At 43.6% G+C, this 16145-nt stretch overlaps 1 protein-coding gene across 2 annotated transcripts in view; it reads left to right on the top strand.

Annotated features, from left to right (window-relative positions):
* The window catches only part of KCNH7 (potassium voltage-gated channel subfamily H member 7), a 493602-nt gene that overhangs the window by 454050 nt on the left and 23407 nt on the right, over positions 1-16145 (top strand). For both annotated transcript variants that reach the window (XM_075317266.1, XM_075317267.1), the window contains exon 14: positions 14883-15143. In XM_075317266.1, coding sequence (XP_075173381.1) covers positions 14883-15143 — 261 coding nt within the window. The remainder of the gene's footprint in view (positions 1-14882; positions 15144-16145) is intronic.

The raw sequence follows: 16145 nt of genomic DNA, 5'->3' as shown, positions 1-16145 counted from the left end.
GAACCCGGGGGGAGGAACTAAACACCGGGGAGCAAGTCGACACACACACACTTACAAAGAGTCTTGTCCAGGACAGGAAACAAGTGAGATGCAGAAGGACACAGTCGCTGAGGGGAGAGCTGATAGCTCCCTCAGGACCGGCGCCCACTTCAGGGTGTGGAGCCCTAGGTTGGTGGGCACTGCAAGGCCCGCCAACAGAATCTGCCGGGCAGAGGATTTCAAGTCTTCTGGCCCACACACAGCGCTCGGGGCAAAGCAGCATATGGAGTCAGGAGTCATGACCATAGGGCAGCTCCAACTAAGGACTTGCGCTGCTGGCTATACGTGACGGGGAACAGAACAACCCCCAGAACTTGGGTCCCAGCATAGCTTCAAGCTGTAGGGACTCACACAACACAGCGCAGGAAGGAAAGACTCACTGAAAGAAACACCGGTTCTGACCTCCGAACCATCCGGGATCAGCCGAAGCCCATGAAGCGGAGTCTGGCAGTCCAAAGGCGGTGACATCTCAGTGAGTAAAGAACTTAAACTGCAACTGCTGTGTCGTCTGATCCTTCCCACGCCCTGCACTCCTTCATTACACTGGACTACTACTCCCCACATCCTCCCTGGGGCCTAGCTCTACCTGTGAAGAGCTGCAACACCCGAGCTGCGTCACCATCTGTCCCAGAAGAGAGACCTCCCGCAGCGGTGTCTAATAACTGGCCCAAACCGGCCCGGTGACGGCTAACCCTCCCCCCAGAGACCCTGTGGGTGCGTCAGTTGTCCTCAGGACAGAGTCAGTTTTTTACTTTAAAACGCATTGACCATAAGCCACTTTCATTTGTTCTGATGACCTAGACTATATATGGATTGAGAATCGTCCATCTCTAGTGCCTTTTATTTGTAATCCTTGTAGATACTGCAGCAATTATATAATATGACTATAGTGGTTGTGGCTCACACAATCCTATCAGGTGAGCACATTGCCTCTCTACCTATATGGTAAAACTTGGATAAGATCCTATTGCGCTTTACCTTTTTATCTATTAATAAATAGATATCTTAAGGCCGCTTTACACGCTGTGATATCGTGACCGATATCGCTAGCGTGCGTACCCGGCCCCATCGGTTGTGCGACACGGGCAAATCGCTGCCCGTGGCGCACAACATCGCGCGGACCCATCACACTACTTACCTGCCTAGCGACGTCGCTCTGACCGGCGAACCGCCTCCTTTCTAAGGGGGCGGTTCGTTCAGCGTCACAGCGACGTTACAGCAGCGTCACCGAACCACCGCCCAATAGAAGCGGAGGGGCGGAGATGAGCGGGACGTAACATCCCGCCCACCTTGTTGCTTCCTCATTGCGGGCGGCCGCAGGTAAGGTGAGGTTCCTCGTTCCTGCGGTGTCACACATAGCGATGTGTGCTGCCGCAGGAGCGATGAACTACTTCGTACACCGAGCAGCAGCGATATTCGAGAATAGGGGGGCATGTCACCGAGGAGCGATTTTGACCGTTTTTGCGACAATTCAAAATCGCTCATAGGTGTCACACGCAAAGACATCGCTAAAGCGACTGGATGTGCGTTACAAATTCTGTGACCCCAACGAGATCACTTGAGCGATGTCGCAGCGTGTAAAGTGGCCTTTAGACCTTATAAGACCAGTGTACTTACTTTGAAAATCCATGATAAAATGTTTGTATAAGGCTAGGTTCACACTTGCGTTGAGCGGCATCCGTTGCATTCATTGTGTGACGGATGTAACGGATGCGTTGCATATAGTGGCACAACTGATGCGACGGATCCTGCAAAACAACGGAATCCGTTGTAGCTTTTTTTTCAGCAGTTTACTTAACTGAGCATGCGCAGCTGTGTAAAGACGGATGCGTCACAGGAATCCGTCAAATGACGGATTCCGACGGATTCTGACACCATAGGCTTCCATTATAAAAATAACGGACGCCGATGGAATCCAGCACATTGCGTTTTTTTGATGCTCTGGGAAGCGCAGAAAAACGCTACATGCTGCGTTCTTTCTGCCCGGCGGATGCAATGCAGCGTTGGGCGGCGGATACAACGCAAGGCCATCCGTCGCAATGCGTCATCAATGCAAGTCAATGGGAAACAGCGCACATCTGTTAACGGATTGCGCTGTTTCCCAAAGCGGCGGATTGCGACAGCTGCCAAACAACGCAAGTGTGAAAGTACCCTAAGGCTGCGTGCCCACAATCAGTTTTTGCAGCTTTTTGGACGCAGCATGCTTCAGCTGCGTCCAAAACGCTGCGTTATACAGTACAAGCACAGTGAATGTGATTTCTAGAAATCCCGTGCCCACTATGCTTGTTTTTTCGGCAGCAAACACTGACCTGCAGTGCGTCTTTCCAGATCGCAGCATGTCAATTGTTTACTGCGGATTCTCATGCATCCTCCTAGAGACCACAGCGCACTGAACCCTGATCGTGGGTACAAGCGGCTGCGGTCTCCTGCGTTCTCTGCGGAGGAGACTTGGGGACCCGCATGTCACGACCTATGGCGTCCTGGACGCAGTGAGTCCTGATCGTGGGCACATACCCTTATCCTTTATCAAAGTTTAATTCAACCTCCACCCACTTAGACTGATTGACAGCTCCTCAGTGTCCCTCTTCCCTGCTGAGATCTCACACTGCTCAGTACAAGGTGCAGCTGTCAGCTAGGCTGAGTAGCTGGGCCAGAGCTGAACACTTGGATATTATTAACTCTTTAGCTGGACTTATAAAATACTCATTTTATTATTATTTTACAACCATTCTTTTATAGAATTTCCAAGTAAGTACAGCAGCTATATCAGGTCTAAGAGTTATTTTAATAAGGTGTGTAGTTTGCATTGTGAAATCTGGTAACAGCACTACTTTAAAGGCGTTTTCTTTAAAGCTTAAAAAAACAAACTGAGCTTTACTCACCCTCCCTAGGTCTACCACTGAGTCTCCGCCGCTGTCCAGGTGCTTATTCTTCTCTGCAGCGTTGACGTAACATTGACACTGCTGCAACCAATCACTGCAACAAGCTTAAGTGTAGATCTCCTAAACTCAGTGATTGGCTATAGCACTGTCAATCTATCAGTAGACAACAACAGACACTGGGGCAACAATGGAAACTAAGTGCAGGACCTGGGATGGGTGAGGAAAAAGATCCTCACAGCTGGGCTCCTAAAATATTGATAGCCAGTACAGTATTACTAAGGACAAAAATTGTCAAATTAACCTGATAAGTCTTTACTAAGAGATTAGTAGAAACTTGGACAGATGGGTAAGCTGTGGATATGGTGTTTTTGGATTTTGCAAAGGCTTTTGATGATCTACCTGATAGACGTCTAACGAGTAAATTAAAGAGGTTGTCCACTACTTTTACATTGATGGTCTATTCTTAGGATAGGTTATCAATGTCTGATCGTCCAGAGTCTGACATCCAGCACCACAGCCAATCAGCTGCTCCCGGTGCAATGCTCAATTCCAGAGCTGCCCCATCTTTTGATAGCGGCTGTGGCCGGGTGCTTCACATCCACCTCCCATTCAAATCAATAAAAGGTGGATGTGCAGTACCTGGCCACGGCCACTATCAGAAAATGGGGCATTGTTTCCAGCTGCCTGTTGCCGCCACCAGCACTGAGAACAGCTGATTGATGGAGGTGCCAAGTATCGGATTCCAGCTGAACAAACATTAATGACCTATCTTAAGGATAGGCCATCAATGTGAAAGTAGGGAACAACCTCTTTAAGTCTATAGCAGGGGTCGAGAAGCTATGGCTTGCGAGCCAGATATGGCTCTTTTGATGGCTGCATCTCACTTGCAGACAAATCTTTAATAATAAAAATACCATATTAAAACTGAGGGTAAAATGGGGGTGAGTCTTACAAACCGCATATGGCTTACCGGGGCAGCAGTGGTGGCGCATGGTCGGCGGGGTGTCACGGTTGCTGATGCCATTGATCTGCTGGTGGGCCGCTTTGAAATGGATGCAGAGGCGGCGCATGCGCAGATAGGACTCCACGGCCATTTTCTTGAAGTCCATCTCGTCCATCTGCGCACACGCCGTGGCCATTTTCTCGAAGGTGACCTCGTCAACTGTGGGAGATTCAAAGCAGCCCACCAGCAGATCAATGGCACCTGCCACCGTGACACGCCACAAACCACAGCAGTATCGCCGACCCTCTGCACATTGACCCTCTTGAGCCGCGATACCCCCTCCTCCGTGCCAGCAGCATCGCCTACCCTGCCTTCTGGGACCTTCTGAGCCACTCCCCCCTGTTGAGTATGGCTCTCACGGAATTACATTTTAAAATATGTGGTGTTCATGGGTCTCTCAGCCAAAATTGTTCCCGACCCCTGGTTTATAGGATTAGAAAGTAAGATTTGTAATTGAATCAAAAACTGTCTCAAAGATCGCACCCAGAGAGTTGTGATGACTGACTGCGACGCCGATAGTTTCTGGTTCTAAGTGGTGACCCCAAGATTCAGTGCTAGGTACACGATTATTCAGCTCATATATCAGTTATATAGAAGATGGGATTAATAGTGTGGTTTCTGCATTTACAGAGGATACAAAGTGATATACAGTAGTATACTGCAGTCTGGAGGATATTCAAAAGTTACAGGCTGAGTTAGGCATGGCAGATGAGATTTAATGTGAAGAAATGTAAGATATCTGTGCACTAATAACCTGCGGGCACCATATGTTAAAGGGGGTAAAAACTAGGAGAGCCACTTGTCCCGAAGGATCTGTATGTAAATGTGGATCACAGACTAGATAACAGCATGCAATGTCAATCAACAGCATCTACGGCCAGTAGCAAATTGTCATACATTAAAAGAAGCATAGACTCAATATAAAAGGACATCAAACTATAATTTTGGAAATGTATTCATACTAGAATTTAGAAAAAAGATTTACAGGACCAAGGTCAACCTGTGAACCTCCTGCTACTTACCAACAATCCAGCATGCTACTAGGCTTAAGTGGGTTTTACACGCTACGAGATTGCTACAGCGATCTCGTTGGGGTCACGGTTTTTGTGACGCACATCCGGCCGCTGTAGTGATCTCTTTGTGTGTGACTCCTAGGAGCGATTTTGGATCGTTGCAAAAACGTCCAAAATCGCTCCTCGTTGACATGAGGGTCCTCTCCCAATTATCGCTGCTGTCGCTTGGGCGAAGTTGATCCTCGTCCCTGCGGCAGCACACATCGCTACGTGTGACGCCGCAGGATCGAGGCACCTCTCCTTACCTACCACACGTCAGCAATGAGGAAGGAAGAAGGTGGGTGGGATGTTCGTCCCGCTCATCTCTGCCCCTCCGCTTTGATTGGGCGGCCGCTTTGTGACATCGCTGTGACGCCGAGCGAACCGCCCCCTTAGAAAGGAGGCGGTTCGCCAGTCACAGCGACGTTGCCGAGCAGGTAAGTATGTGTGACGCTGCCGTAGCGATAATGTTCGCTACGGCAGCGATCTTCACATATCGGCATAAAGATAGGGGCGGGTGCTATCACGTTTGCCATCGCTAGCATCAGCTAGCGATTTCATAGCGTGTAAAGCCACCCTTAAGGTATCCCACATTCATTGTGCCATAGTGATAATGATGCTACGTATCTACTAATCAGAAGACAAAACAGAATTAGCCCAAAGGACAATGATTTACCAAACTATTACCACCCATAAGGCCCTGTGCGCACTTCCCGGATTTTACCGCAGATTTCCCGCGGATTTGCTGCATGTTTCGCTGCAGAAAAATGTTCATAACATCTCTGCAGTGATTCACCAGCAAATCCTATGGGGGAAAAAAATCCTGTGCGCACTAGGCGGATTTTGACAGCTGCATGTTTTGCTGCGGGATTCCCGCAGCAAATACAATTGCATGTCACTTCTTTTCCACAGGTAGCTGCGGGATTTCACTCCATTGACTTCAATGTAATCGTGAAATTCCGCAGGGAATAACGCAGGGAGCAAATTCTGTGCGTTTCATTGCGTTTTCCTGTGTTATTCCCTGCAGTATTTCGCGTTTTCAGGACATAATGTTCATCACTGACTGCGGTTTGCAGGCAAGTGATGTCATTATGATAGGAAGAGGAAGCGGAGCAGAGAGTAAACACACACATATCAGACACAGACATATAGTAAACACACATATCGCACTCACACACAGACACAGACATATAGAATCCACATAGAAATCAAACGTACATATAAAAATAAAAGATAAAAAAAAATATGCGGGCTCCGACGTATTTATACCGTCCAGCCGAGGTAAACACACAGCGGCGGCCCGGTATTCTCAGGCTGGGGAGGGCGAGGGCCAGGGTTAATGTCCCCCCTCTCCCACAGCTGAGAATATCAGCCCACAGCTGCTCTGGGACTGTCGCATCCATTATGCGACAGTCCCGGAGTGTCCCCGCCTTTTCCAGATTGCCGTGATGCGGTGGCAATCCAGGTAATAAGGAGTTAAATGGCAGCGGATCGCAGCCATTTAAGTCCAGGCTTAATCATGGCAGCATCTATGAGACAGCTTACATGATTAACCCATAAGTAAAGTGAATAAACACACACACACACCGAAAAATCCTTTAATTTAAATAAAAAAGCAAAAAAGTGCCCTCTTTCACCCCTTTATTAACCCCTCCCAACACACAGCTCCGGCGTAATCCACGCAGGTCCCATGACGCTTGCAGACTGATGCAGCAGCATCTTACACACTGTACTTAATGCAGTCTCGTAACGAGGATGCAGGGGTAACCACAGGTCATTTCTCACGGTCGGTAATGTGAACACATTACCGCTCGTGAGAACTGCAGTGTGTCCTCACAGGGACTCTATCTATTGATTGATCTGTCCTCTATCTATTGATTATCTATCCCTCTATCCATCTATCTATCCATTATCTATCTATCTATCTATCCCTCTATGTATCTATCCCTCTATCTATCTATCCATCTATCCCTCTATCTATCTATCCATTATCTATCCCTCTATGTATCTATCCCTCTATCTATCTATCCATCTATCCCTCTATCTATCTATCCATTATCTATCCCTCTATGTATCTATCCCTCTATCTATCTATCTATCTATCCCTCTATCTATCTATCCATCTATCTATCTATCTATCTATCTATCTATCTATGTATCTATCCTTCTATCTATCTATCTATCTATCTATCCCTCTATCTATCTATCTATCCTTCTATCTATCTATCTATCTATCTATCTATCTATCTATCCCTCTATCTATCTATCTATCTATCTATCTATCTATCTATCTATCTATCCATCTATCTATCTATCTATCTCTCTATCTATCCATCCATCTATCTATCTATCTATCTATCTATCTATCCCTCTATCTATCTATCTATCTATCTATCTATCTATCTATCTATCCATCTATCTATCTATCTATCTATCTATCTATCTATCTATCTATCCATCCATCTATCTATCTATCTATCTATCCCTCTATCTATCCCTCTATCTATCTATCTATTTATCTATCCCTCTATCTATCCCTCTATCTATCTATCTATCTATCCCTCTATCTATCCATTATCTATCTATCTATCTCAGAAGGAAATTACCTTTTTTTTTTTTTCAATGTGCTTTATTGCATTGAATGCATACATGCACCAACCCGCGGAAAAACCACACCAAAACCGCAACAAACCCACAACAAAACGTATGCGGATTTCGGTGCGATATTTTTGCGATTTTTTTTATTTATTTATTTTTTTTTCCCCCCGCGGGTGCGGAAATCTTTCAGAGCCTGCGTTCTCGTGCGCACAGGGCCTTAATATTAAAAAGAAAAAAGCGCCATATACTAAAATTAAAATAGTTTCTCACTGACTACCAAAGATGATTGTAGTTTATTTTTATTATATTATTATATCACCTAAACTGGCACTTATTGTGTATGTATGTATGTATATATATATATATATATATATATATATAATATATGTCGCTCAGTGTCATTGCAAGCCAAGCCTGTATGTAAATATGCATTAATGTAAAATTGTATTGTCAGCCATTCGACATGATAATAAAGTGTTGAATATTTAGTACGGTATTAAAATATAGAGCAACGGTCACTTAATGTGACATGAGGGTATATTGGAACATTGATCATCCAGGATAATAGAATTCTAGTCATTTAGTATGAGATTAGAATGTTAATCATTCAATGTGCTATTAGAATATTAGTCAGAATGTTAGAATATGCGGTAGTCATCCAATATGATATTAGAAATACAATACTACAGTTAGGTCCAGAAATATTTGGACAGTGACCAAATCTATGTGATTTCAGCTCTGCAGGCCACTTTTTTTTTTAATTAAAATTAAACAACTTAGATGCAGTTGAAGTGTAGATCTTCAGATTTGAACAAGCATATTGTCACGGGGGACAGACAGTCATGTGGTTTCTGGCAATAGAACGTTTGGCTGCGCATATTGCTCCCTGACTTTCTATTGTTCCTGCTATCAGTATTCATTGTACTAGGTAGATTTCCTGCTGGATTTTCATCTCTTCCCCTTTAGGACCCAGCAGAAGCTTGCCTTCCATCCAGATGCTCATTATCAGTATTCTCCATGTGCTTAAATGCTCTCATCTTCCCTGGACTTGTGCTGGTGTTATTATTCAGGGCATTGAAGCTCTGGTTGCAAGCAGGCTTTGTACTTCTCTGTGGTATCATTGCTGTAAGTTTGCTGAACGTCTACCTGAGGCATCTGTTGATAAGTAGTTCATGCACTTTCCCCCTGTGTGCCCTCCTTGTGTCTTCTCTAGCGCTAATGGGGTTGATGAAGAGGGTCCAGCACCAGGAATATCTAGGGTCAGGTATCCGGCCCGCGCATAGGTGCGGAATCTATCTAGGAGGGTGAGGGACCCGAGGGACCAGCGGTAGGTTTGGTCAGGAATCGCCATCTCCCCCTTCCCTAGACACAGGGTTTGACTTCCCTTTCGCCATTCGCTTTGTACTTCCCCGTACCTAGCGTGACACCTGCTTCTGTCATCAGTCACATCATCAGTAACCACTAGTGGCCCAGTTTCATTGGAAGGCATGCATGCCTGGCCATCACACTGCCGCCACCATGTGTTACAAAGGATGTGGTGTGCGGTAGATCAGGAGCCGTTCCGCGCCTTCTCCAGACTTTCTTCTCCCCATCATTCTGGTACTGGTTGATCTTCGTTATATCTGTCCACAAAATGCTTTTCTAGAACTGGGCGGCTTCTATAGATGTTTTTTGGAAAAGTCTAATCCGTTTTTTCTATTTTTAACCACTTCATCCCTGGACGATCTTCCTTTTTTTCATTTTTGGTTTTTCCTCCCCTTCCTCCAAGAGTCATAACTTTTTTTTTTTCTGGCCATATACAGTACGACAGCTTGATTTTTGTGGGCAAACTTGTTCTTTTAAATTACACCATTTACTTTCCAATATAGTGTACTGGAAAACAGAAAGAGAAAAAAAACAAGCTCATTAAAATTTAAAAAAATGGAATTCTAAATGTTTTGGTTTTTTTTTTATTTACTATATGGGAAAATTGACCTGGCAATATGATTCTGCAGGTCAGTACGAGTGTAAAGATATCATACATGTATAGCTTTTTTTTTTTTTTTTTTAATTAAGTAGTGAAAAAACCTCGGTAATTTTTTAAACAAATGTTGCTTTTGTTGCCATTTTCAGAGATTCGTAATGTTTTAAATTTTAGGATATGGAACTGTGTGAGGGCTTATTTCTTGTGCTTCTAGCTGACATTTTTGAAGACACCATATTGGGGTGCATACAATGTTTTAATCACTTCTTATTGCGTTTTTTTGCAATGTTGTGGCGACCAAAAAACATTATTCAACCATTTTAATTTTTTTTTTCTAATTATGCTGTTTACTGATTGGATAAATATACAGCACTGGCAAAAATTAAGAGACCACTGCAAAATTGTCAGTTTTTCTGATTTTTCTCTTTATAGGTACATTTTTGAGTAAAATGTAAATTGTTCTTTTATTCTATAAAGCACTGACAACGTCTCCGAATTTCCAAGCAATACATTTTGTATTTATTTTCTGAAATTGAGAAATGGTCAAAATAACGAAACAATGCACAGAGCTTTCAGACCTCAAATAATGCAAAGAAAACAAGTTCATAATCATTTAGAAACAACAATACTAATAATGTTTTATCTCAGGAAGAGTCTGAAATCAATATTTTGTGGAATAACCATGATTTTTAATTACAGCTTTCAGGCATCTTGCCATGCTTTCCACCAGTCTGTCACACTGCTTTTGGGTGACCTTATGCCACTCGTGGTGCACAAATTTAAGCAGTTCTGTGTTTTATGGCTTGTGACAATCCATCTTCCTCTTGATTACATTCCAGAAGAGGTTTTCAATGGGGTTCAGGTCTGGAGATTGGGCTGGCCATGACAGGGTTTGGATGTGGTGGTCCTTCAACCACAAATTGATTGACCTATCTGTGGGGCATGGTGCATTGTCCTGCTGGAATAACCAGTCCCTCAGAGTTTGGGAATATTGCCTGAGCAGAAGGAAGCAACTGTTTTTCCAGGATAACCTTATATGCGGCTTGAGTCATACGTCCTTCGCAAAAGTTTAATATGTCCAATTCCAGCCTTCCCAGATCATCACCGATCCTCCAACAAATTTCACAGTGGGTGCACGACACTGTGGCTTGTACGCCTCTCCAGATCTCCATGTAACCATTAGACGACCAGGTGTTGGGCAAAGCTGAAAATTAGACTCATCAGAGAAGATTACCTTACTACAGTCCAGTTGAGCAGATTAAACTTTGAAAAGGATTTGTGAATCAAGCCGCATACAAGGTTATCCTGGAAAAACAGTTGCTTCCTTCTGCTCAGGCAATGTTCCCCAACTCTGAGGACTGGTTTCACCAGCAGGACAAAGCACCATGCCACACAGCTATATCAATCAATGTGTGGATGAAGGACCACCACATCAAAACCCTGTCATGGCCAGCCCAAGCTCCAGACTCACATTGTGAGAATTCACAAGTCTGCAGTCACATACAGTAACTGAAGAGTTGACCCCCAAGGCCGGACAACCCCCTTAATTCTATACACCACAAGCTGGCAAAACTAGTGAATAAACTTCCTTAGGTTGTCTAAATTGCTAAGGAGAAAGCATGTTTCAACACAACATATACGAGTAGTGTTGTATTTCTAATTTCATATTGGATGACTATATTCTTACATTCTTACTAATATTCTAATATCACATTGAATGATTAATGTTCTAATCTCATACTAAATGACTGATGTATTATCATATCAGATGATCAATGTTCCAATATATTCTCATGTCACGTTGAGTGACCGATGGTCTTTATTTTAATGTCACACTAAATATTCAACACTATATTATCATATCGAATGGCTGACAATCCAATTTTACATTAATACATATTTACATACAGCTCTGGCTTGCAATGACGCTCAGCTATATATCTATTTGAGTGCCAGTTTAGGTGACATACTGTAAATAATAAGAATCCACTTCATTTATCATTGGTAGACAGTGAGGAACTATTTAAATCTTAGAGCATATATCACGGAGCTATACATTTTTTTTTAATTAATAAAAGTGAAGTTTTATTTACAGAATGGTGAAAGATTGGTAAATTATTATGATTTGGACTAATTATGTTTTGTGTTACGTTACTCAATATCACCACCTTTAGGTCCAAATGATATTAATCTTTACTAATCAGAAGAGTCACTGGTAATGCTGGCATGTAGAAGGAGGTTCGCAGGGCTCTGGCCCAGCGACAAAAGACTTCTGGGCCACTCAAGTCTTTTTGCTCAACCTTCATTCATATGCATTTTCTGGGTAAATGACACAGGGATCCATAATACAGAGTTTATTCAAATAATGTTTTCAGAATTGGTATTTTTCATGTGTAAGGTGATAGCATAATGCTAGGCGCTCCGAAATCAGGGATCTTGAGAATGTGCTGGTTTAGTACCTTGTTGTCAGCATGGTAAAGCCCCAGTTACCCATCATCAGGCCACGACGGGATGACACCCAACATGTGGAGCAAAGGAAAGGGAAACAGGTACAAGGGAGCCCTGGTGATAGGGAGAGATGGTGTGGGTGACCCCTAAACACTCATCTGAGGCTGAACTCTGCACTCACTATCGTCCCTGGGCGGGTCCTTCCCTCTGTCTGCGATCATGTGCCTAAGCCCTGGCTAGTGAGCTGGGCAGCAAGACATCAGTCTTACTACTACAACAAGACAACATGGGGAAGAGACAAACACATGGGAATAAAACAACAAATGGATTTTCATAGCTTCCACAAAGGCAACTTTTCATAGGAGGTCATCATAGAAGAACTATAATTGGCATATGGGAAAGCAAAAAGTTTAAATAATGAAAGAAAGTGGCATAAATGTGCAGCAGACAAGATTAGAGTTAAATGGAGTCTCAGCAAAATCAAAAAGGAGCTCTTATAGAGTAACAACCACCAGGATTTTCCTATAGCATAATAATAATCTTTATTTCTATAGCGCCAACACATTCCGCAGCGTTTTACAATCCAGGAGGATCATATACAAACAAGTATATAAACTAAAGCCAGTGCTATACTGGTGCTATCATGCTGATTCTATACATACCTTTAGTTGTGAGATTGAATGTATAGTTTCTGAAATACAGGCAAGTAAAGTTTGTGAAAAACAGTATTTGATTGATAGCAGCTACAGAATGTCTAATAGGTGGGTCGAGTTTTGCTAGTTATTCCCGCCCCTCTCTGCTTGCTGTCCTTCCTTCTCTTGTCCTTCCTCCCTCCTTCCTCCCTCTGTAATAACAGAGACAGGCGGAGGAAGGACAGGCAGGCAGAAAGGGATGGGAATAACTAGCCAAACCCAACCCACCTATTAAATATTCTGTAGCTGTTATCAATCAAATAACAGTGCATTTCACAAACTTTACTTGAATGTATTTCAGAAACTATACATCTGATCTCACAACTAAAGGTATGTATAGAATCAGCATGATAGCGCCAGTATAGCACTGGCTTTAGTTTATATATGAAAATCCTGTTGGTTGGTCCTCTTTAACCCCTTCAACACAAAATGAGGTTAAATCCACTCTACTCATGTTAAAGAGGACCTATGATCCACTATTTGCTGTGAGCTTCTAATCCCAGATACCACACTGGTCTCAGCCAAATGCGACACACTTGTGACACCTACTCAACAGGAAACTGCGGCACAGCCCCATCCAAGTAAATAGGGTCAACTATAGTTTCCTTCTGTCTCTTAATTCTCAATATCGTTGGGGGTTCCAGAGATCGGAGTCCCAACAGTCAAAAAGTGATGGCATATCCTATCGGTAATGCCCCTTTAAGTTATTCTCTATCGGTTATTGTAAAGACAAACACATTGCACCTCATCCTGTTATTTCTGCTGTTTTCACTATTTGTATGCTTGCCGTTTGTTGAAATGATAACATATGGCGCTCGGCTAAAGAAGAATTTCATCTTCAGTTTATGCAAAATGTGATGGGTTTTATTTTGTTAGATGATGTTAAAAATATCAGGAAGAAATAACAGTCTTCTTAGTCATATTTGGAACAGATTCTGGCCTTAATCATACAAAATAAAAGTAGAAAATGACTCCAAATGTGAAATAGAAAAAATGCTTTATAAAGGGAAATGAATAACTGGTATATGGAAATCAGCTGCCAATAATTCCAAACTCCTATCGGTGCACAGGGACGGACATATCATTGGTGCAACCCAATAGGTAAGGGGGGCATTTCTACCTCCAAAGCAGGTATAATTGTGTAGTATGATGAGTTAGGCTAGTTTCACACTGGTGTTGAACGGCATCCGTTGCATTGCGTTGTGTGACGGATGCAACGGATTCGTTGCATATAATGGCACAACGGATGCAACGGATCGTACAAAACAACGGAAAGCTTTTTTTTTTTTTTTCTTCTTTACAGTTTTACCGACAGCAGACTATTGTGAATGCTCAGCTGATCACTCTCAAAAGCCAGCTGCCAGGCGCTCAGCTGAGCGCTCTCACATGCCGGCGACCGGGCGCCTCAAAAGCCGGATGCCGGGCACTTAGCTGAGTGCTCTCAAATGCCGGCGGCCGGGCGCTCAGCTGATCGCTCTCAAAAGTCAGCTTCCGCGCATTCAGCTGAGCGCTCTCACATGCCGGCGGCCGGGCGCTCAGCTGATAGCTCTCAATAGTCGGCTGCCTGGCGCTCAGCTGAGCGCTCTCACATACTGGCAGCCAGGCGCTCAGCTGAGCGCTCATACATGCCGGCGGCCGGGCGCTCAGCTGAGCGCTCTTGCATGCCGGCGGCCGGGCGCTCAGCTGAACGTTCGGCAACCAAGAGACAAAATAAAGTTTATGTGATTTAAAAAAAAAAAAAAGAGCATGCGCAGTGAAATCCTACGGATTGCGTTCTCAAAAAAAGTTACATCCTGCATTCCTTCCACCCGACGCAGCGTCAAAACAACGACGCTGCGTCGTCCAGCGGATGCAACGCTGACACTTGCGTTACAATGCGTCGTCCATACAAGTCTATGGAAAATAGCGCAGTGCGTTAACAAACTGCGCTATTCTCCATAGTGACGGACTGCGCTGAACGCAGCTGTGAAAGTACCCTTATTGGACTCAAAAGGCCCCATACACAGTTCTTGCCCAAGGGCCCTCTTCTGTCTGTGTCCGCCAGTTTCGGGGCACATGGGTCATCCTTAGAGCACTCTCTCAAAAATGGTGACTTGTATGCACCATACTTGTGTATAACGCTATAGAAGACTTGCATCTGCTGAAGGATCAATGTATACAGAACAGATATATTCACGGTTCATGTGTTTTCCCTTGATTCTGTAGAGGGCAGTAAAGACAACAGCCAAGAATATTCCGACAATTCCACGGATAACTTCAGAAATTACTCCTATAACAAGAGGAATGCAGATCCAAGGATAAGTGGATCATCTTCGCAAGTCTCTTCCATTAACGAGCAGAAGCCCTTATTTGCCGAGCTTGGTGGCTTCAACTCTACTTTCCCCAAACCTTCTGCGCCTCAGTTTGAAGAAGCCGTTTGTCCTTCGGAAAAGATAACCCTTACAAAAAGAAGCCTGTCTTACCGAGGTGAGAAATGTTTGCAAACATACAGTGGATATAAAAAGGTCTGCACACCCCTGATAAAATTGAAGATTTTTGCAATGTAAAAATCATACCAAGAAGAATAATTTCAGATCTTTAATGTCACCCATCATCTGTACAAATCAATGACATATTAACGGGGGCGTGTAGACTTTTTATAACCACTGTACATACTGTCTACTACCGACAATACAATTCTCATACATAGTATCTGGAGGGTATAAATTCCTAAATCTAGAACCTGAACCCCACCTGACACTATCATAAGTACATACCGGAAAGTTATGGACAAATTGTAGCCTATGACCTTCTTATACTTCAAACACATGAATGGCCACTTCTCCACTTTTTTGGGTAGGATGGCAGTGTGTATTGTAGATTCCTGTACATAGTATGTGGAGGGTATAAATTCCTCAATCCGGTACCTGAACCCCACCTGACACTATCACAAGTACATACAAGAATGTTATGGACAAATCGTAGCCTTTGACTTCCATAAACTTCAAACACATGAATGGCCACTTTCCACTTTTTTTGGGTAGGATGGGAGGGTGTGTGATAGATTCCTGTACATTGTATGTGGTGGGTATAAATTCCTAAATCCAGGACCTGAACCCCACCTGACACTATCACAAGTACAAACAAGAACGTTATGGACAAATTGTAGCCTATGACTTCCATATACTTCAAACACATGAATGGCCGCTTGTCCTCTTTTTTTAGGACTTGGACTTGTGCTGGTGATATTATTCATTTCATTTAAACTCTGGATGCAAGTAGGTGGCTTGAACTTAGCTGTGGTATTGTTGATTTAACTTTGCTGAACTTCTACCTGAGTCATCTGTGGAAAAGTAGTTCAAGCACTTTTCCCCGTGTGTCCTCCTTGTTGTCTTCTTTAGTGTTTAATTTGGTTGCCGAAGAGCTCATCCCACCCGTTCCCTAGTTAGGGTACAGCACTAGGGATACCTAGGGTCAGGTATCCGTCTC

This window comes from Anomaloglossus baeobatrachus, chromosome 7 (assembly GCF_048569485.1).
Source record: "Anomaloglossus baeobatrachus isolate aAnoBae1 chromosome 7, aAnoBae1.hap1, whole genome shotgun sequence".
Classification (NCBI taxonomy): Eukaryota; Metazoa; Chordata; class Amphibia; order Anura; family Aromobatidae; genus Anomaloglossus; species Anomaloglossus baeobatrachus.
The sequence above is the reverse complement of the archived record's forward strand: the minus strand, read 5'-3'. Positions and strand labels throughout refer to the sequence as shown.